The sequence below is a fragment of the Zeus faber genome (assembly GCF_960531495.2).
Source record: "Zeus faber genome assembly, chromosome: 12".
NCBI lineage: Eukaryota > Metazoa > Chordata > Actinopteri > Zeiformes > Zeidae > Zeus > Zeus faber.
The window spans coordinates 19,530,636-19,547,207 of NC_137196.1; the positions used below are offsets into that span (position 1 = coordinate 19,530,636).

Consider the following 16,572-nt stretch of genomic DNA (forward strand, 5'->3'; position numbering starts at 1 on the left):
GAAGTGAATTCAGTGATTTGTTTCTCAACACATTACACGTGCTAGAAAGAAATCGCTGAAAACATGTAGAAAGACAAAAGGAAAAAAATTGTAGGTGAGAAAAAAATGGTGGAAAAAAAATACAAAACCACATATATATATTATTACACGGTTAATGCCAATGTCCGTGGTTTCAGCGTCCTCAGCGGACACGCCCCCTGCGTCTCAAAACAGAGAGTACTGGCTATTGTTGCATGATTTTGAAACCAAATTTTATATACATGCCAATTTTTTAAATGATTCAAATATGGCTGGGTGGTAAATAACACACTGTTTTCTGGTGTGACAAAACTCTGAGCACAGTTTTATTTTCACTTCACAGGTAATTTAAGTTGTGGTTACTTTTCTCATTAAGAGAACAGCCTTTGGAAAAAAACAAAGTCGGATTCATGGAACTTTCATATTTTGTGAGGGACCCAGATGTACCAGTGATGAATGACAATTATCACTATGACTATACCATAAAAGCTCAGGAGGCAGAGCTGGTCGTCTAGTAATCTAAAGGTTGCTGGTTCGATCCCAGGCTCCTCCTGCTAGCATGCTGTAGTGTCCTTGAGCAAGACACTTAACCCCTAATTGCTCCTGATGGCTGCGTCCGTCGTGGCTTTGGATAAAAGCGTCTGCTAAATGTAATGTAATGTAAAAAAAGCCAACATTATGACGACCTGCTGCTTTCCAAACACACATACATTGTGGTGGTAATAAAGACAGTCAGGTAAAAAAACAAATAATACATGTCATTTTAATCATGGAAACATTTGTAAGGACCCTTTATGATCAAACCTGAAGGTAACTACATTTTGTGAATGAGGCCCACTGCTTTTTGAGTTAGTCCCCAGTTTAAACTATTCAACAGTCCAATGACTTCACCCTGTCTGCAATTGGTCCAAATATCAAAAGCCAACCCCCCTCGGTTTTCAAATATCAGTACACAACCTCCCCTATCTGCAACTGGTTCAAATAGTAAACTTTTGGGAGTTCAACTTTCTCTTCCAGTGAATTCGTACTGGTTCACTTCATGTTGAGTATACTGACAGTGTTGGGGCACATGTTATTTAGGAGATATTATCTGTGTCCGGGCCTTTGAGACGTAACCCGACCGAGACCGACCGGTGCTACTGCTGAGATCTGGGCCCGACCAAAACTTGCTTTCTTTCTCACTAAAGTAAAGGATAGTCACACATAGAGCGACTGGTTTTCTAAGATTTAGGCTTTGCGGCATTTATTAATAGACATTTTTTGTGCAATTGACTATGCCAATAATAATTATCATAAGCTGCATTTTAGCAATAGTATAGGCATAGGAGACAGCACCTAATAATGCACAGCAGCCCTTCCCCAAATGTAGTAAGCCTGCTTATCTCTCCTATCCATTGCAAATAGATACCTTGTCTTTGATAAACAGAAACTATTCTTCAATTATAAACAACATAATAATTCAATATCTTCTCTTAAAACAAATCACAATGAGGCCATAATTGTAAGTGAAAATGTGGCCGAAAGCCTGAAACCTTTTTTGGCCGCCGTAGGTCCAAGGCCACACAGCAGACCTCTAGTGAGACTCTTACCAATAATATGGAAAGATCCATAGACACATAAGAACAGGGAGGGATGAGCAGAGTATACTACAACACAAATTTCGTTGAGTTCCTGTTTGGAGTGGTGAGGGGGGGGGGGGGGGGGGGGGGTTGATGTAGCGAGGGTGGGGTGTGAGGAGGGGTGGTGATGGTAGTGGAGGGAGGGTCTAATTGAATTACAGTGACCCTGTGACAGCAGTGCAGCTGAGGTTATGTGTTGAATTAATTTTGTTCCTGACCCCGTCTGCGACAGGACTTGGCCTCGCGGTCGCCCCGAGAGACCTGGGTACCAGCAACTGTGACACATCTTCCCTGTGCACATTCTCCCAGCCATTCCAGTCATTCAGATCGACAGCAGGGCACAGGGGGCCAAAGGAGCGGCACTGTGCGCTTATTTTTTCCGCAAAATGCTAAAGCTTTCTGCAGGTGATGTGTTATGTGATGTGTGTGATAGGAGTCGCTTCTGCATGAATCCAGGACACCAAATTTAAAACCAAATGGCACGTGCTCTGTGTTCAATTTAGCCTTGAACCTTGTTGTATCTATAAAAGTCTGTTAAAACCATCCCCAATATGTATTAACCATATAGAAGACAGGTTTATATTTTGCTGCACTGTATATTGACCATTTACAGATTATAAAGGCTCCCTAAAAGGTTTCCAAGATGTCCATTTGTCTACAATTTGCAATACAACAAGTCTTAATAACCAATACTTAATGGTTTAAATAACAATAACAATTTCTTATATTTTAAATCTTATTAAAAATAATACATTTCTTACATTTAAAATATTATCGCTATTAAAATGATTACACCATATAATTTATAAAAAAGTTTAGAAGTTTAAAAAGTTAAAAAAGTTTAAAAGTTAGCTTGTTTAAATATGGTAGGATACATGATTCTTAAGCTCAATCATTTGATCTGTGTTCAAGGATGTTATTTAAAATTTAAAAAAAATAATAAAAAAAAATCTTAGATTTCAGCTAATACCACCTAAATGAGAGGTTAAAATATCGAACGTGTGTTCCAAAACTCTTACAGACCCCACTGATCTGTAGAACAATTTCCGGGATCGAGCAATGCTACTTACTGTCAGCCAGACAGGAGATCACCAGGCAGCTGAGGAGAAGTGTGAATGGCGCCGCCCCTCTGGGCAGGAGGGGCACTGATGGGTGAATGTTAGGCACCATGTTCCACGTTGGCACTGCTCCCTCCTAGGTCCCCACTAGACACTTCCCACTCTGACAAGATCAAAGACTAACACCTAGGAGAGCAAAGAAACATAGGGATACAACATCAGAATTTGCATATATTTGAATGAGCATAACAATAACACGTCACAATAAAACGAAGCCAGAGTCGAAACAAAGGGAGGTGAAAATGAACACATGTCAGGAAAAAAACAAAGTTCAATGGCAAAGGATCTTTGTCTCTATACGTAGTGATTTGAATCTTACACGCACGCCTCAGCAGTGAAAGAGCCTGAATACTGATAATGCGACACAGGGAGATATGGTGGCAGGACAAAACAAAAGGCAAAGTCAGGACGCCTGACTGGGATATCTTACGGGTCCGCTTACACCAAATCCCCCAACAGCTCTACTCCCCAGGGCCCGATGCCCACTTAATGTCCCCATTTAAGAAATTGAAACGCTGACTTCCAGATGGGCTCAAATCACACAAAGTGGAATGATGTCACAGGATGACAACCAAGCATGCACGCATGTATAAACACTTAACACACACCGTAACCCCAGGGGGACACGCTTGGTCGGCAAAGCGGGGGCAGATGTTCCACAAATTAACTGTAATTACCCCAAGCGCCCAAGTAGAGAGAATTGCTTAACCATCAAAGTTGGCAGTAAGACACACAAGGAAAAAGGCTTCCCTTAAATAAAACTGCATGAGTATTGATAGTTAATCATCCCTGCTGAATTTAGAGCACCAGAGATCAGACAGACCAGATCGTATATATGACCTCATGTTTGTCCTCTTTCCCCGGCTTGCTCTTTTCGGCGCACAATTCCCATCCAAACAACATAACCGCGTACCCACATAAATTGCAGTAACTACATTTCTTATCCTTACACTTTTGCCCATGGCCATCTGTGATGAGCAATCACATAGTTATAAAGTAGAGGGTGCATATGATTGGGAGAGATGTCTGCCTTTTTCATGGAATTAATATTGTATCGCTGAGGGGGAAAAAAACTGAGAACAACTGGAGAAGTAGCAAGGCTTCCCTGACGATTCTGTATAAGGTTTCTCAGACTCTACTGTGTTTGGTCTCAGTGCGCTCTTTACAGCAGAGAGTAAACAATGTTGATCGCAGATGTTTGTGAAAGGAGAGAAGTGCCTTGAATGTGAAATATCTTCAGGCTTGCTGGGTGGCCAGTCAACTTTAGTCTATTCCGTAGAGCCAAGTAAGTTGGAGTGTCAGGGAAACAATGCCTCCAGTATATTGTGGAGGGAAAGAAAAAAAAAGAAAAAGTCCAATGGAGGTGTTGAGCAGTCTATTAGTCACTGGCAACTCCAATGCACGTGGAAATATTGAGAAACACTCAAGACACACAGACAGGGCACCTTGCGGATAACCTATTTTATTACACGGTTCCAAGGAAAACATTGCGAGAAGGGAGTCGTACCAAGCAGGCTGAATTTCAAGAATGGAGCCTGCTTTAATCTCCAGTGACAGGTTGCTTGGAAAAGAAAGGGTGAGCAATGAAGAGGCAGGGTTAAGGTGGGTAATATGATGCTTCGTAATGCTGTGAGTCACAGCTCAGATGCTCCCGGTGCTTCATCTCGACACACCTGGAGACGAGCACCATCAACCACCCTCCACCACATCGCTCTTTGTTACCAGCAAGAATACGCTATTTGGGTTCGACATCCACCGACCGCATTTTTCACCGTCAGACACCTTGCATCAGAAGGATTTTCAAACATCCTGTGTGGCCGACTTCATCTGTCATCAGTAAGAGTCAAGCTGCGATTATATCAAGATGCATTACGTTCCTCCCTGCATGTAGACGTCTGTAAAAAAGCCCTGAGGGCAGCCAGAATAATATAATGCAGTTGAAAAAAAAGCTCCCCTCTGTGCCTGTACCTTCCTTGGTAATGAGAAAGTAGCTTATTGCTGCTGCGCTAAGCTCTAGAAGTTGTGAGAAAAAAAATAAAAGTTCCAAATACAATGCTCTGCTTGCCAACGAGCTGGATCACACTCCCACTGCACAAATGCAATCTTAAAGACATTAGGGTCCCATTTTTTATTTCAAGTTAATACCTTGAGTTAACTTTGCAAAATAAGCATAACACACCAAGTTTGTTGGCTGTAAGCTTTGTTTTGACACTCGTTTTTTATCCCAATAGCTTCGAGTTGGTAGGTAGTGAGTAAGGCTGATAGACTTGGCCACTCGCCGTGCTCCAAACCCTTGGCGGTGGAGGGATATCTTTCACAGCAGATGCTAGGGAGAAGCAGATGCTTTTCATCTTCAATGAGACGAATTCCTAGAGCCGTGTTTATTCTTTATTTATTTAGCTACTTATTTATCCCAGTGCGGCTTGGTGCCTCCCAGCTGCACACGCACGCTGTGGGACACTTGCATCCATGTGCATTTGTGCTGCAACAGCAGCAGTGATGGAAGGAAGGGATACCACTGTCCAGCTGATGCAGTGTGATCCGAAAAATAAGCAAGGGGCTCACAGCACAGGAGGCATTGTTTACCGCTATGTGGGAGAACAAGGGGAAAAACAGTGAGAGCATGTTGGGGTGGACGTCTGCCCTTGTGAGATTATGTGTGCATGTAATTCCAGTTAAAAGCTGATATGTGTGACTCATAAGTATATACTTCTTTAGCAACAGGTCAAGAAGGACCGTCTCAGGAATGTACAGTACGTGTACACTCCACCTTCTTACCTGCCAAACTACTTACACAAAACCACAATACATAGGACTGTACTTGACTGATTAATTTAGAGGGAAATCCAGTGTACATGGCCTTTGCTGTACTACTTAATTAAAATTACACATGCAATACACATATAGGGCTGGGTTAAAAAAAGAAAAAAAAAATCAATACTCCCAATACGATGAAATTGTTTTGTTTAAATTTCTGAATGGATACGAAAATGGTAATATCGGTACTATGGTGGTATGTCATTTAAGCAGAAAAAAATGCATAACTTCTGAAGAGAAGTTAAATAGTTCAAATACCCTGCACCACAATAATATACTCGCAGATGTCCACATTGGCAGCAGTCCAACAATGTCCAGTCATTTTGTCATGTGTCAATGGGAGGAGGGATCAATCAGCCGGAAAAATGCCAGAACGGCTGTGATGCGACTGTGTTGTGAATGGAAGCACTAACATTGCGGGAACAAGCACATAAAGTAGGGGGTGGAACCGAATCCGGGTACGGAACCGGCAAAGCAAAAATAGTAATTTTTTACAAATATTTATTTTGTACAAATATATTTAAAAAAAAGTTGTGGGGAAGAAAAAAAAAAACCATTCCTAAAAATGGCGAGTCCAATCCGAACAGTGGCGCCCGGCTGAAAAGTTGAGAAACCGAAACGGGTCCAGTCTCTACAGAGACAGAGGGGTCTTTTTGTTCTTGGATTGTATTGTTTTTCTAATTAAATGCCACTCAGACACTAGACGTGTCTTTTAGAGTTAGGGGTGCGATGCCGGGACATCGGGCACAAGCGCTTCGCTTGACGCCAGCTGCACCAGAGCGTGGAGCCGGAGAGGGAGCGAGCGGACAGGGAGGGATAGAAGGGTGAAGGACATTCCTTTTGCGGAGGCAGAGAGAGTGGGACAGGTTGAAAATGATCACACTGATTTAATAACATTGGGTTCTGGTTATTGCGCCCGGGGAAGGGGAGGTTCTGTCCATAACTGTCAATCCTCCCGTTTTTCCTGGGATTATCCTGTATTTTACCCTTTTTTCCCCGCTGTCCTCCCGTTTTTTTTTTTTGTTTTTTTCCAGTAAATATCCCTTCTTTTTAACCCTTCCAAAAAAGCGGCACCGTGGATCTCCGCGAGTTCCGCTCATCTGACCGCTGTGCAGTCCTCTGTGCAGCCCCGCTTCTCCAAGCAAAACCAAAAATAACTGTTTATTATTGTAGATGTATTTATTGTAATTGAACAAAAAAAATAAGCCACCCTCCCCATGGGGCTGATACTGTTTGCTTGGCCAGCCACATCAGCTGCTGGCTACTCTCTTGTGAGGACACGGCACCAAGCTCCCCCACGGTGTGTGTGTGGCAGGGGTGTGGCCACCCATACACAAATGGCACCTTACAGGCTGACAATGTAATACACAGCTGCGATGCGGAGGCTGAGTAAACATCACTAATAGTCTAAATAACATCTCTCGTCTCTCCCCCGTTTCAATCTCACCCACTTGTGACTCTCTTTCTGTGTTTCTGTTTGATGGCTCATTCTGAATGTGGGGAATAGGACAGTTGAGATATACGACCGTTGGTGTGGCGAGCTAATCATGGCTCTCTCTGCTGGTGATACACCCGGGCAAGAACAGGTTTGCATTCGTGCATGCTGCAACGGCTCCGTAAACAAGGTCACTGGCTGCGTTTGGTCAACAGTGTTTTTGCTCCTTGATTAGACTTCCATGCCCTAGAAGGCTCACACACAACAATGTTCTCCTTTTTCATCTCGGCGGAGTGTGTGCACCAGAAAGTCCCAGGAGAGTAATGGCAAGCCACTGAGCACTGCATAGTAAAATGAAAGTGTAGGGTAACCAAATTACTTTTCCCCCAAATCGAAAGCCTTGCTGTTTCTACAGGCTTGATGGTGCATGCCTTTTTTACAAGGCTGCGACATGGCCCCACATTGAAATTCAGCACGCAAAGGGTAATGTCCTGTGACCTATCGGGTTTTACAGTGGTTTTGTTTACAAGCTGATTGCACAGAGTTAATTGTTAACGCTTTACTGCCAGCCAGAAGACTGAGAAGCATAACCATAAAACTGCAAATCGCACATCCTGTTGTTGGGCAACAGATAGTAAAGGACACTCGTTGTTCTGAGCAAATATGAATTTATCAGTTTGATGAATGATTTTGAGCCATATCTGCCAATGTGAATGACTGAGGAAAATAAAGGCAGTTGTGCATCATACCAATTTTGCCGGAACAATAAATGTAAGCAGACATTTACGAGATATGACAATCGGTACCGATGACGCATGGAAAGGAAATGCCTTGAATCCCTGAAGCGTGAGGAGCGGATTTACTGAACTAGCCCTCTGATCGTGTCCTGACAGGTTGAGGCTCTGACTCACATCTCAACAGAATGCAAAGAGCGTTACGCATACGCTTCAGCCATATGATACCATGTCGATGGGCATTTAGTCTGGCTGAATGAGCATTTAACAAAACTCAAGGACAGCTATAATTGCCACTTACATTGGGATCTACAATCACCTATGGGGTGACTTACAATCTTTTCAGCTGCAAATCATTCTCGGAATGAAAAGCGATATGCATTACATAGACCAGAAAAGATACACCAGAGTGCAACTTCCATTTGAATTTATTGGAGAGTGATTATTGGTGTTGTCAACTGGCAGAGCAAGGAATAAATAGCTTGCTCTACAAAGCACAGGGGCTAAAGGATCTGCAATAAATCAACAGCAGGCTCAATGTAAAGCAGACATTCATCATATGAAATGCCAAGCATACCAGCAGTACATCCCCTGAACTGATCAAGCATATTGAACAGTCTTCTGCCCGGTGTTAGCACTCTCAGCAGATTAGGGTCCCATTCAGCATATATAAATAATCTTGGTTAGAAAATAGTAAGGCTTGTTATGGTTTAGCAAATGCCAGTCATTGTTATTTGGCCATGCCCCCAATAACTCAAGCTCAATAAACAAAGGAAAAAGCTAATCCTTGAAAATAAAAATGTGTAGTTCAATTTTACCAGGGCAGTGATTTAATATTTCACAGAAAATGTTCTAAATGCCATCTTGTAAAAAAGATTTGCACGCAAAAAAAAGACACAATTACTGATATAACAAACATTCCAATGCACACTTGTAATAACTTTTTCTTGATATATCCTGCACAATCTAAATCAACATGATTGTGCCCATTGCCTCACATTAAGAAGTTTAACATATACCAACATCTGTCCACTAAGTCCAAAAAAAAAGACGATTTTATTTATTAACAGAAAAAGAGATCATCACAACTGCACATCGCACACGATCTGCACATTTAATGAATGATAACCTTTATTAATAAAATGGCATATGTGCCATTTTATGATGATAGTGATAGTGCCTTTATTGTAATGTATGGACATATAGGACATATAGGATAGCTGTGTTGTTGACAGCTATCCTACATTAAATTGGATTCTGTCACGTCAATTTCGGTCTTCTTCGAGGGGGGTGCAAGACGTTCCAGGCCGGCATGGATGTTTTTTTGTTTACTCTGTCATCCTGTAGGATGTCAATTATATCCTGTATGTTGTGGTGTTAAAGAAATAACTGCGCAAAGGACTAACAACATTATGCGGCTGAAGGGAAAATACAGGAGCTATCCATAATCTTTTCCTTGAATGTGCCAGTGGCCAAAACCACCTTCCAAGCCGTCAGATCGCTGTACTCAACGTTCTGTCTTGTGATCCCCGACGAGTCTGTCGGGCCTCCAAACTACGTCACGAAAACACACGCGAGAATTGACACAGGAAATGACGCGATACCATGCGCGGGACCGGATTATTAACTTTCTATTATGTTCTTGATCACTGTAAAAACACAAATAAAAGCAGAATTTAAATAAGAAATCTATTAAGCTCATTGCGTCACTCCTGACATGACCAGTTATTAAACCCTGCTTGAGCGCTTCACGGGAGTGCGCTGTGATTTCCCCCCGATCTGGGGCATCGCTCGGCGATCTCCAAAAACCTGTCGGCGAGCGGAAAATCAGGCCAGAATCAAGTCTGAACTCGGCATGAAGCGGAAAGGACTTGGGCGTGTGCAAGGATGGCATCGGTGTGATTTTTCTCCCGCTCATGACTCAGTCTCATCATCATCGATGAGCCAGTCATGATTCTCGGCCAAAGAACAACGCTGTTTGAAAACATGTGCCCTGATCATTTAGGAATGGAAAAAAACCCACAATATCAAGCAATTTTGCTGAAAGAAACATCCTGAAAGAAAGATAATTAACTGTATTCTAATGTTCAGCAGTTTGCTCAATGAAGGGAAACCATGTTCTTAACAATTTTCTTTTTTCACCACTGGGTTCTGTGCATAGCTTCACCGGCACCTTGTTTAAAAATGCTGCAGACAAATGCACCCTTCACTGTGAGCATGCACAATTGATAATGACCCAGGCAATAAAATCCAAAAATTTCTATCAGCGGTTGCCAAATGTGTTTTGTCTTTAAAATCTGTATAAATAAATTTTTATAGTAAAAAAAAAACATAGATGCCACAGCCCAAGAAAAAAAAATCCTATAGAAATTTAGCCACATTGACGAGATAGGAGATGTCTATATACTGAAAGTAAATGCAGGACGTCACGACTTGAAGGCTTATTTGCGGACAGATGGCGCTGCAAAATGACTAGTCAGTGCTGAAGCCTGGAAACCCCTTCCAGAGTGGAGGAGTCCAACCCCGCTCCACACCACAATCCCCAGGCTGCCAGCCCCGTCTCTGAGAGTGCAAAGACAAACAGAGTGAAGGCATGTGAGCGGGAAGGCTAGCAAATAAAGAGCTCCCTGGATCAATGACTGGCCAAACAGAGGTGGCTATTTTGGCTCAGCTCAAACCAGGAAAGAGTTTGACAGAATTTGACAACAGAAAACAAGAGAAATATAACAAAATCGCCTTGGGTTTTAAGAACACAGTGAGAAAAATGTGAAGGGGTAGGCGATGGGCATGTTTACTTACCAACATCCCTGCAATAAAAGAGAAAAGCTTCCAGTTCTCTTTTAGTGCGTATTGTGTTCAAGTGATACTGTGGTAAGAATACCAAGCGTAACCTAGCAGAACACCAAAGAAAGGAGGGAGGAGGATTTCAAGGGGCTTCATACTTTGCAGCAGGTGTCTCCACTGTTCTAAATCAATTACCTCTAGTCAGTCAGCGCTTAGGGTAGAGGGGTATTGTAAATCAGCTTGGTGTCAGGCCAGATTAGTGACTGTAACGGGCTGGAACTGAAGCCCTCTGGCCAGCAGGAACCCTCCAGGGGTCTACATGAGAACTAAGACACAGCCTTGATACTAGATGACAGAACTGTATCTCAGGCGAGAGTTGGTTACAATGTCCAAAAGGTGAGAACATAGGTTTAGTAAGCAGCAAAATATTTGAAGTATATGAATTTGACTTTGTAGAATACCCTAAAGCACTAACATAAAACACCATATAAAATTACCAATAAAAATAGTGAATGAATGATAGGTATGTTTATTGGCGAATTTACCATGAAATGGACCTATTGATACAAGAAACGGCTACTTAAGCTTAGGAGAGACCTATATTACATCTGGGCTACGATTTGGAAACAAGTATCTTTCTCGTAGGAACATGTCAGAGACCATTCTGAAAAACACGCACGCACGCACGCACGCGCGCACACGCACACACACACACACACACACACACACACACACACACACTTCAATCTTCCATCTTCCACTTCCCGGAACCATCTGGATGCAAAAACATGTATGGGCAGAATAGAATGCAAATGAAACTGTGCAAATAAAAACTGTTGAGATTTAACCGACTTAACGTGGGATAGCTGACAGGGGGGGGAGGACAACCATGCAACATTTCTTAATCCAGCTACTTTCCAGCCTTCCCTTCCGCAAGGCTATCCTCCTGGCCCATCTCCTATTAAAACTACTAGAAGAAGGCAGATTCTAATAAGCCTTTCTGTCTGCCTGCGTTTCCCTCTATCCCGTGGCCTCTCTCTCTCTCTCTCTCTCTCTCTCTCTCTCTCTCTCTCTCTCTCTCTCTCTCTCTCTCTCTCTCTCTCTCTCTCTCTCTCTCTCTCTCTCTCTCTCTCTCTCTCTCTCTCTCTCTCTCTCTCTCTCTCTCTCTCTCTCTCTCTCTCTCTCTCTCTCTCTCTCTCTCTCTCTCTCTCTCTCTCGAAAGCAACCAGTCTGCTGGAGCAGATGGAGCCATATATCCCCATCACTCTCCAGAGGCCTAAGGATTTAAAATGTAAAAGAGCTGGGTGCAGAATAGGCAAGGGACCAGTCAACAAAGGTCAAAAGACCCAGGCACTCTCAGCTAAATTATTTTGTCCCATTTTCCTCAACAAGGGGCACAGAGCATACAACCTTGCAGAGAATGGGCCATACTTTGAACAAACATTAGCCCAGGGATACACATCCACTGTGTTCATTTTCATTTCAGATAAATCTGGAAGTCAGTCAATAACTTGAGCAAGGCCACGGTATACATTCCACTGTTCATTTTGACTACCGATTCAAAAATGTACATGTCACACTCACTCGGCAACATGCCTTTTGGATAAGAGAACACCAGAAGAGATGTCGAGTATCTAGCATAGTAAACTGGCAAACATTGTATAGGAACATTGTATCGTATCTTCTGTTAAAAAACTTGCAATGGTTTCAAGGCATTTTGGCCTTGAATTACACTGTCCTTCCACGCCACCTCACCTTAGGCCACCTTCCAGATAATGAGAGAACATCTGGAGCAGGTATCAGTCACCTGGGAGAGGATTGTGCTTCGTCCTCCATTTCCAGGTGGCAGGCTGACAGACAGGAAGAGTGAAGAACAACAGGCCGAGGCACAATCGATTGCCGGGCCGAAACACCAAGCTCCATTATACTGACAGGCCGGAGCCACAAAGACGGTGACCAGCACTTGGCCAATGTCCTCATTACCACGTATGAATCTTTCACTGGGAGCAATATCTCTTGCTCTTCCCACTCCCTTGTCACCCTGTCTCTTTTGCTCTGCATCCCCTGTGTAAAGCAGGGAACTGAATTTTACTTTGTCAATCTGATAGAAGAAGTTTTGCAAGGAGCGAAAAAGCCACAGCAAGCCTGCACACTGTGCGTACAAGGCACGGCAGGGATCGAGCACAGAGGCTGATACGCTGATAGGCTCGTTCGCAAAATGAATTGTCAATTAGTGTATGATTAATCCAATGCTGTCCAGAGGAAATGTTCCCTAAATGAAAGGAAAAAGAACCCTTGCCAAACACTCCTCACTCCACTACCATCTTTATCTTTTGGCTTTGTCTTTTGGTTGTGCAGTTCCCACCCCCATCCATCCCACTAGTTATTCTGAATTCTAAATCCTTGGTAGACTTATTTATACCCCACCCCCACCTCGGCCCCTCTGTCAATGTGCAGCTGCAGATAGGATTTACCTGCAGTTGAGACAGCCTCCAGACTATCAATTACCTCCAGTGTAGAGACGCTGTTGTGGAGCTGAGCTAACAAGACATGCTCACACAATACGTGCTCGCACACACGCTCATTTTCCCTTCTCTCGCTTCGACACATCTACAGTAACTATAGGAAATCTGTGTTGACTGAGAAGTGGCTAATAATGATAAAAGAACACAATGTTCTCTCACGTGTGTACAAATGCATTTAAAATAAATATCTTATAAAAGAAAAAAATCAGTATGTGCATTTGCTGTGTTCATTCATCAGGAGTACTCAATAGAATCATTCTTCAACTTGATTATAACTATTTCCGAAACAAAATCACTATAGGATAATTGACTTGGACAGCAGTGCTGCATAATAGGAAAAAACAAGCAATATGTTAAGATAATAAAATATATATACACGTATGCACATGCGCGCGCGCGCACACACACACACACACACACACACACACACACACAGACACACAGACACACAGACACACAGACACACAGACACACAGACAGTGCAAGTGTGGCTCCGATACCCTGAAAAGCTCCATGTTAGTTGTATAATTGTTGTTTGTCGCTTTGGATAAAAGCGTCTGCTAAATGACTAAATGTAAATGTAAATGTTGTCTTCTCCCATTCTTTATTTGAATTAACAGGAAAAAAGGTGTAATGCTTGTCATGACCTAAGAAATAGAAACACTTTGTTTTGTCTGGCTGAGCAGAACATGCAGCCTTAATTCTCTGCTTACAGGCAGATAGTCATCTAGCGCCCCGACACACACACACACACACACACACACGCACGCACGCGCATAGAATAACTTTCTCGACACAACTACATAGTTTGCAGCCCGTACTTCTGTCTGCTGGTGTAGTCATCAAATTTCACTGAGCATCCATGATGTGCTGAAAACACAGATCTCACCAAATACTCCCTGACGTGTCATCTTAGTGTCTGACACCGATTAGATTCAACACCAGGCCAGCACACACACAGCCTGACACATGGAGACAGGACTTGTCACTCATGCCACCAGATCCCTCCTGACACCTAAAATGCCTCTGCCAGGTCAGCAATGAAACGCCATCACAGCCAATGTTGCAGTCATCGAGTTGAAGGGATTTTGCACGGTGGTTAAATGCCATCTTGCCAGGACCTGTTGAAACTTAGTCAAGTAAGTTTGGGCCCAGGCCGTCAACTTTGCTTCCAGATATGGCAGCTCTGCTGAGTCTGCTTCAACAGATGGTAGAGGCGGGTTGCTGCATAAATGTAGGAGGTGGTGAAGTGGGCGCGGGCGAGGCTCACAACCGGCACTGAAGACTGATGAAATGAACAAGAAGTGCGGCTTGGTCATGTATGGGGTCCAAGTAACTAGTCCACCAGTGCAAGGTTGTGAAGGAAGATCAGAAGAATCAAATTACTTTCAAGTGGGGCCTCATGTCTAGCCATGGCAGAACTGCGTTGATCATTAGGGTAACATTTCTCTTCTTCTCTATGATGACACACTTTCAGAAGACATTTACCCCCCCCCATCGGAGCAGATGACAGCGTGGACTTTCTCGCCCATAGGAGCACACTATACAAATTATACCGGTGTGCAAGCCTTTTGACAGGGGAGGAAGGTTCTCAAATAGTGAACGCTCTAACCAGGCAGGAACTTGTCGAATCAAATTTCAGTGGTCTCGCAAACGCTTCTTGCATTGTCACCCTGCTTCGACCTCCCCTAAACAATCTGGGCTCTCCTTCGAGAATACCTCCCTGGACAAAGGAATTTTTCATCAACGCCACAGGCTCCAGGATCCTTAAAGGAGCACAAAGGGGCCAGCCTGGCTTTTCAGAAGCAGGCTATAAATAAGAGAGGCACTCTAATGAAACCTCATGAATCTCAATCCATCTTCCCAAAATAAGCCAGAATGGCAAGTTCAGAGGTAGAAAACAGTAATTTTTTATACATTTAGGATGGAGACTGGACAATTAACAAATAACAAACACTGTACTGATATCTAATGCATGACTTTGTACAACCACAATACACAATTCTTAGACTCCCAGAAAATGGGTTTTGTGCGAGTGTGCCTGAGACTGTGTGCTGTACACCATAACTGTGCTCTCGTCTGTAATGTATTTTGGTTGGGCTATGAGACATATTAAAAGCTAAGCAATTTTCCCTTCCTATTGTTCACGATCCAGAGCTGCAGGTTTTTCAAAGATGGATCATTCTAAGTTTGGAGAAAATTACTTGGGGACCTAAAAAGTAATCAAGCAGAGTGTCTTGACTAAGCCAAGCATTTGAGGAAATCGGGAGGCTGGGGGAACAAGGTCAGCGGAGGTAGTAGGATAAATCCCGCATACAGTCGTACTCAAAATATCCAGAAAAAAACAAAACAATGGATATGACATTACCCTATTTGTGGCGCTTTAGCATTCTAGGCCTCCACTCATTTGCATAGGCGGTGAATGCAAAGAACAGCCTCTAGAGCACCTCAGGACCAATTTAAGCTATACCTCATGCAAATTAAGACGATTCAAACAATTGTGTCGCATGACCCAAGAATGCAGGAAAATAAAATAAGACAACCATACAGTGTCAAGCAAGGGAACAATGACAACAATGCCTTGCACTCTACCATACCCAGAAAACAAATTAGATGAGGGAATTTCCATTTCCATCAGCTAGTGCATGCTTATGGTCTGCAGAGAAATGATGCCCCGTTACTCATGACTTCATATACATGGTCCTATCCTGTCATACGAGCCACAATGCACCTCACACTGCAGCTCACACTGCAAACGGTGGCTGTTTCAATCAGTGAATGTCCTCCCTGACAAAACTGATGTGTTTTTGTTGAAGACCATGCGTTTATAATGTGTACAGGTAAATATGCCACAAAAAAAATCTATATTTAAACCAAAGACTCTTGATGCCAGGCTTCAAACACACAAAGACTGGCTGTTTTAAAAGCATATAAATATATATATATGTATATATATATATATAAAACTTATTTACAATAAGTGTCGATTGCTAACAACTGCATTTGGGAGCACTGTGACAGATAAATCAAAGTTAACACCTAAAGCAATTAGAGGACTACCTAAGAACACCAAACTTAACAGTGGGCTATAAGGATGCATCCCTCAATACATACTTACATACCATCACCATCGTGCTTCTGTCAAAACATTACTGACTTCCGTGTCGAGAAAAAAAAAGTTCAAACCAAATTCTCAACGCCTGTCAGGCTGAATGAGAAACTGTCTGTGAGATAAGTGGCATGGTTGAGGACGGTGAATATGAGCCAAGACAACACCTAACACAGACCATGGCCTCTGATAGACATCACACATAGCGTGGTGATCATTGGCCACTTAACCCCTGGCTTTAAGAGTTGCCAATACACTGTACAACACAAAGGACTGAGGATTGACAATTAGGCAAGGACTTGTCATCACCAAACTTATGAATTTGCTGTATTCATCAAACAAAATTTAGCTGTATTGAACAAAACAAATTTAGAAAATACCCTCTGCAAGCTTTTTCGGTTTAATAAAGCATT

The 16,572-nt window shown here is 42.8% G+C and overlaps 1 protein-coding gene across 3 annotated transcripts in view; it reads right to left on the reverse strand.

Annotated features, from left to right (window-relative positions):
- LOC307238227 (receptor-type tyrosine-protein phosphatase F) overlaps positions 1 to 16,572 on the reverse strand; it is a 199,450-nt gene that overhangs the window by 129,139 nt on the left and 53,739 nt on the right. For all 3 annotated transcript variants that reach the window (XM_080011136.1, XM_080011134.1, XM_080011135.1), the window contains exon 2: positions 2,708 to 2,881. In XM_080011136.1, coding sequence (XP_079867262.1) covers positions 2,708 to 2,807 — 100 coding nt within the window. In that variant the 5' untranslated portion in view covers positions 2,808 to 2,881. The remainder of the gene's footprint in view (positions 1 to 2,707; positions 2,882 to 16,572) is intronic.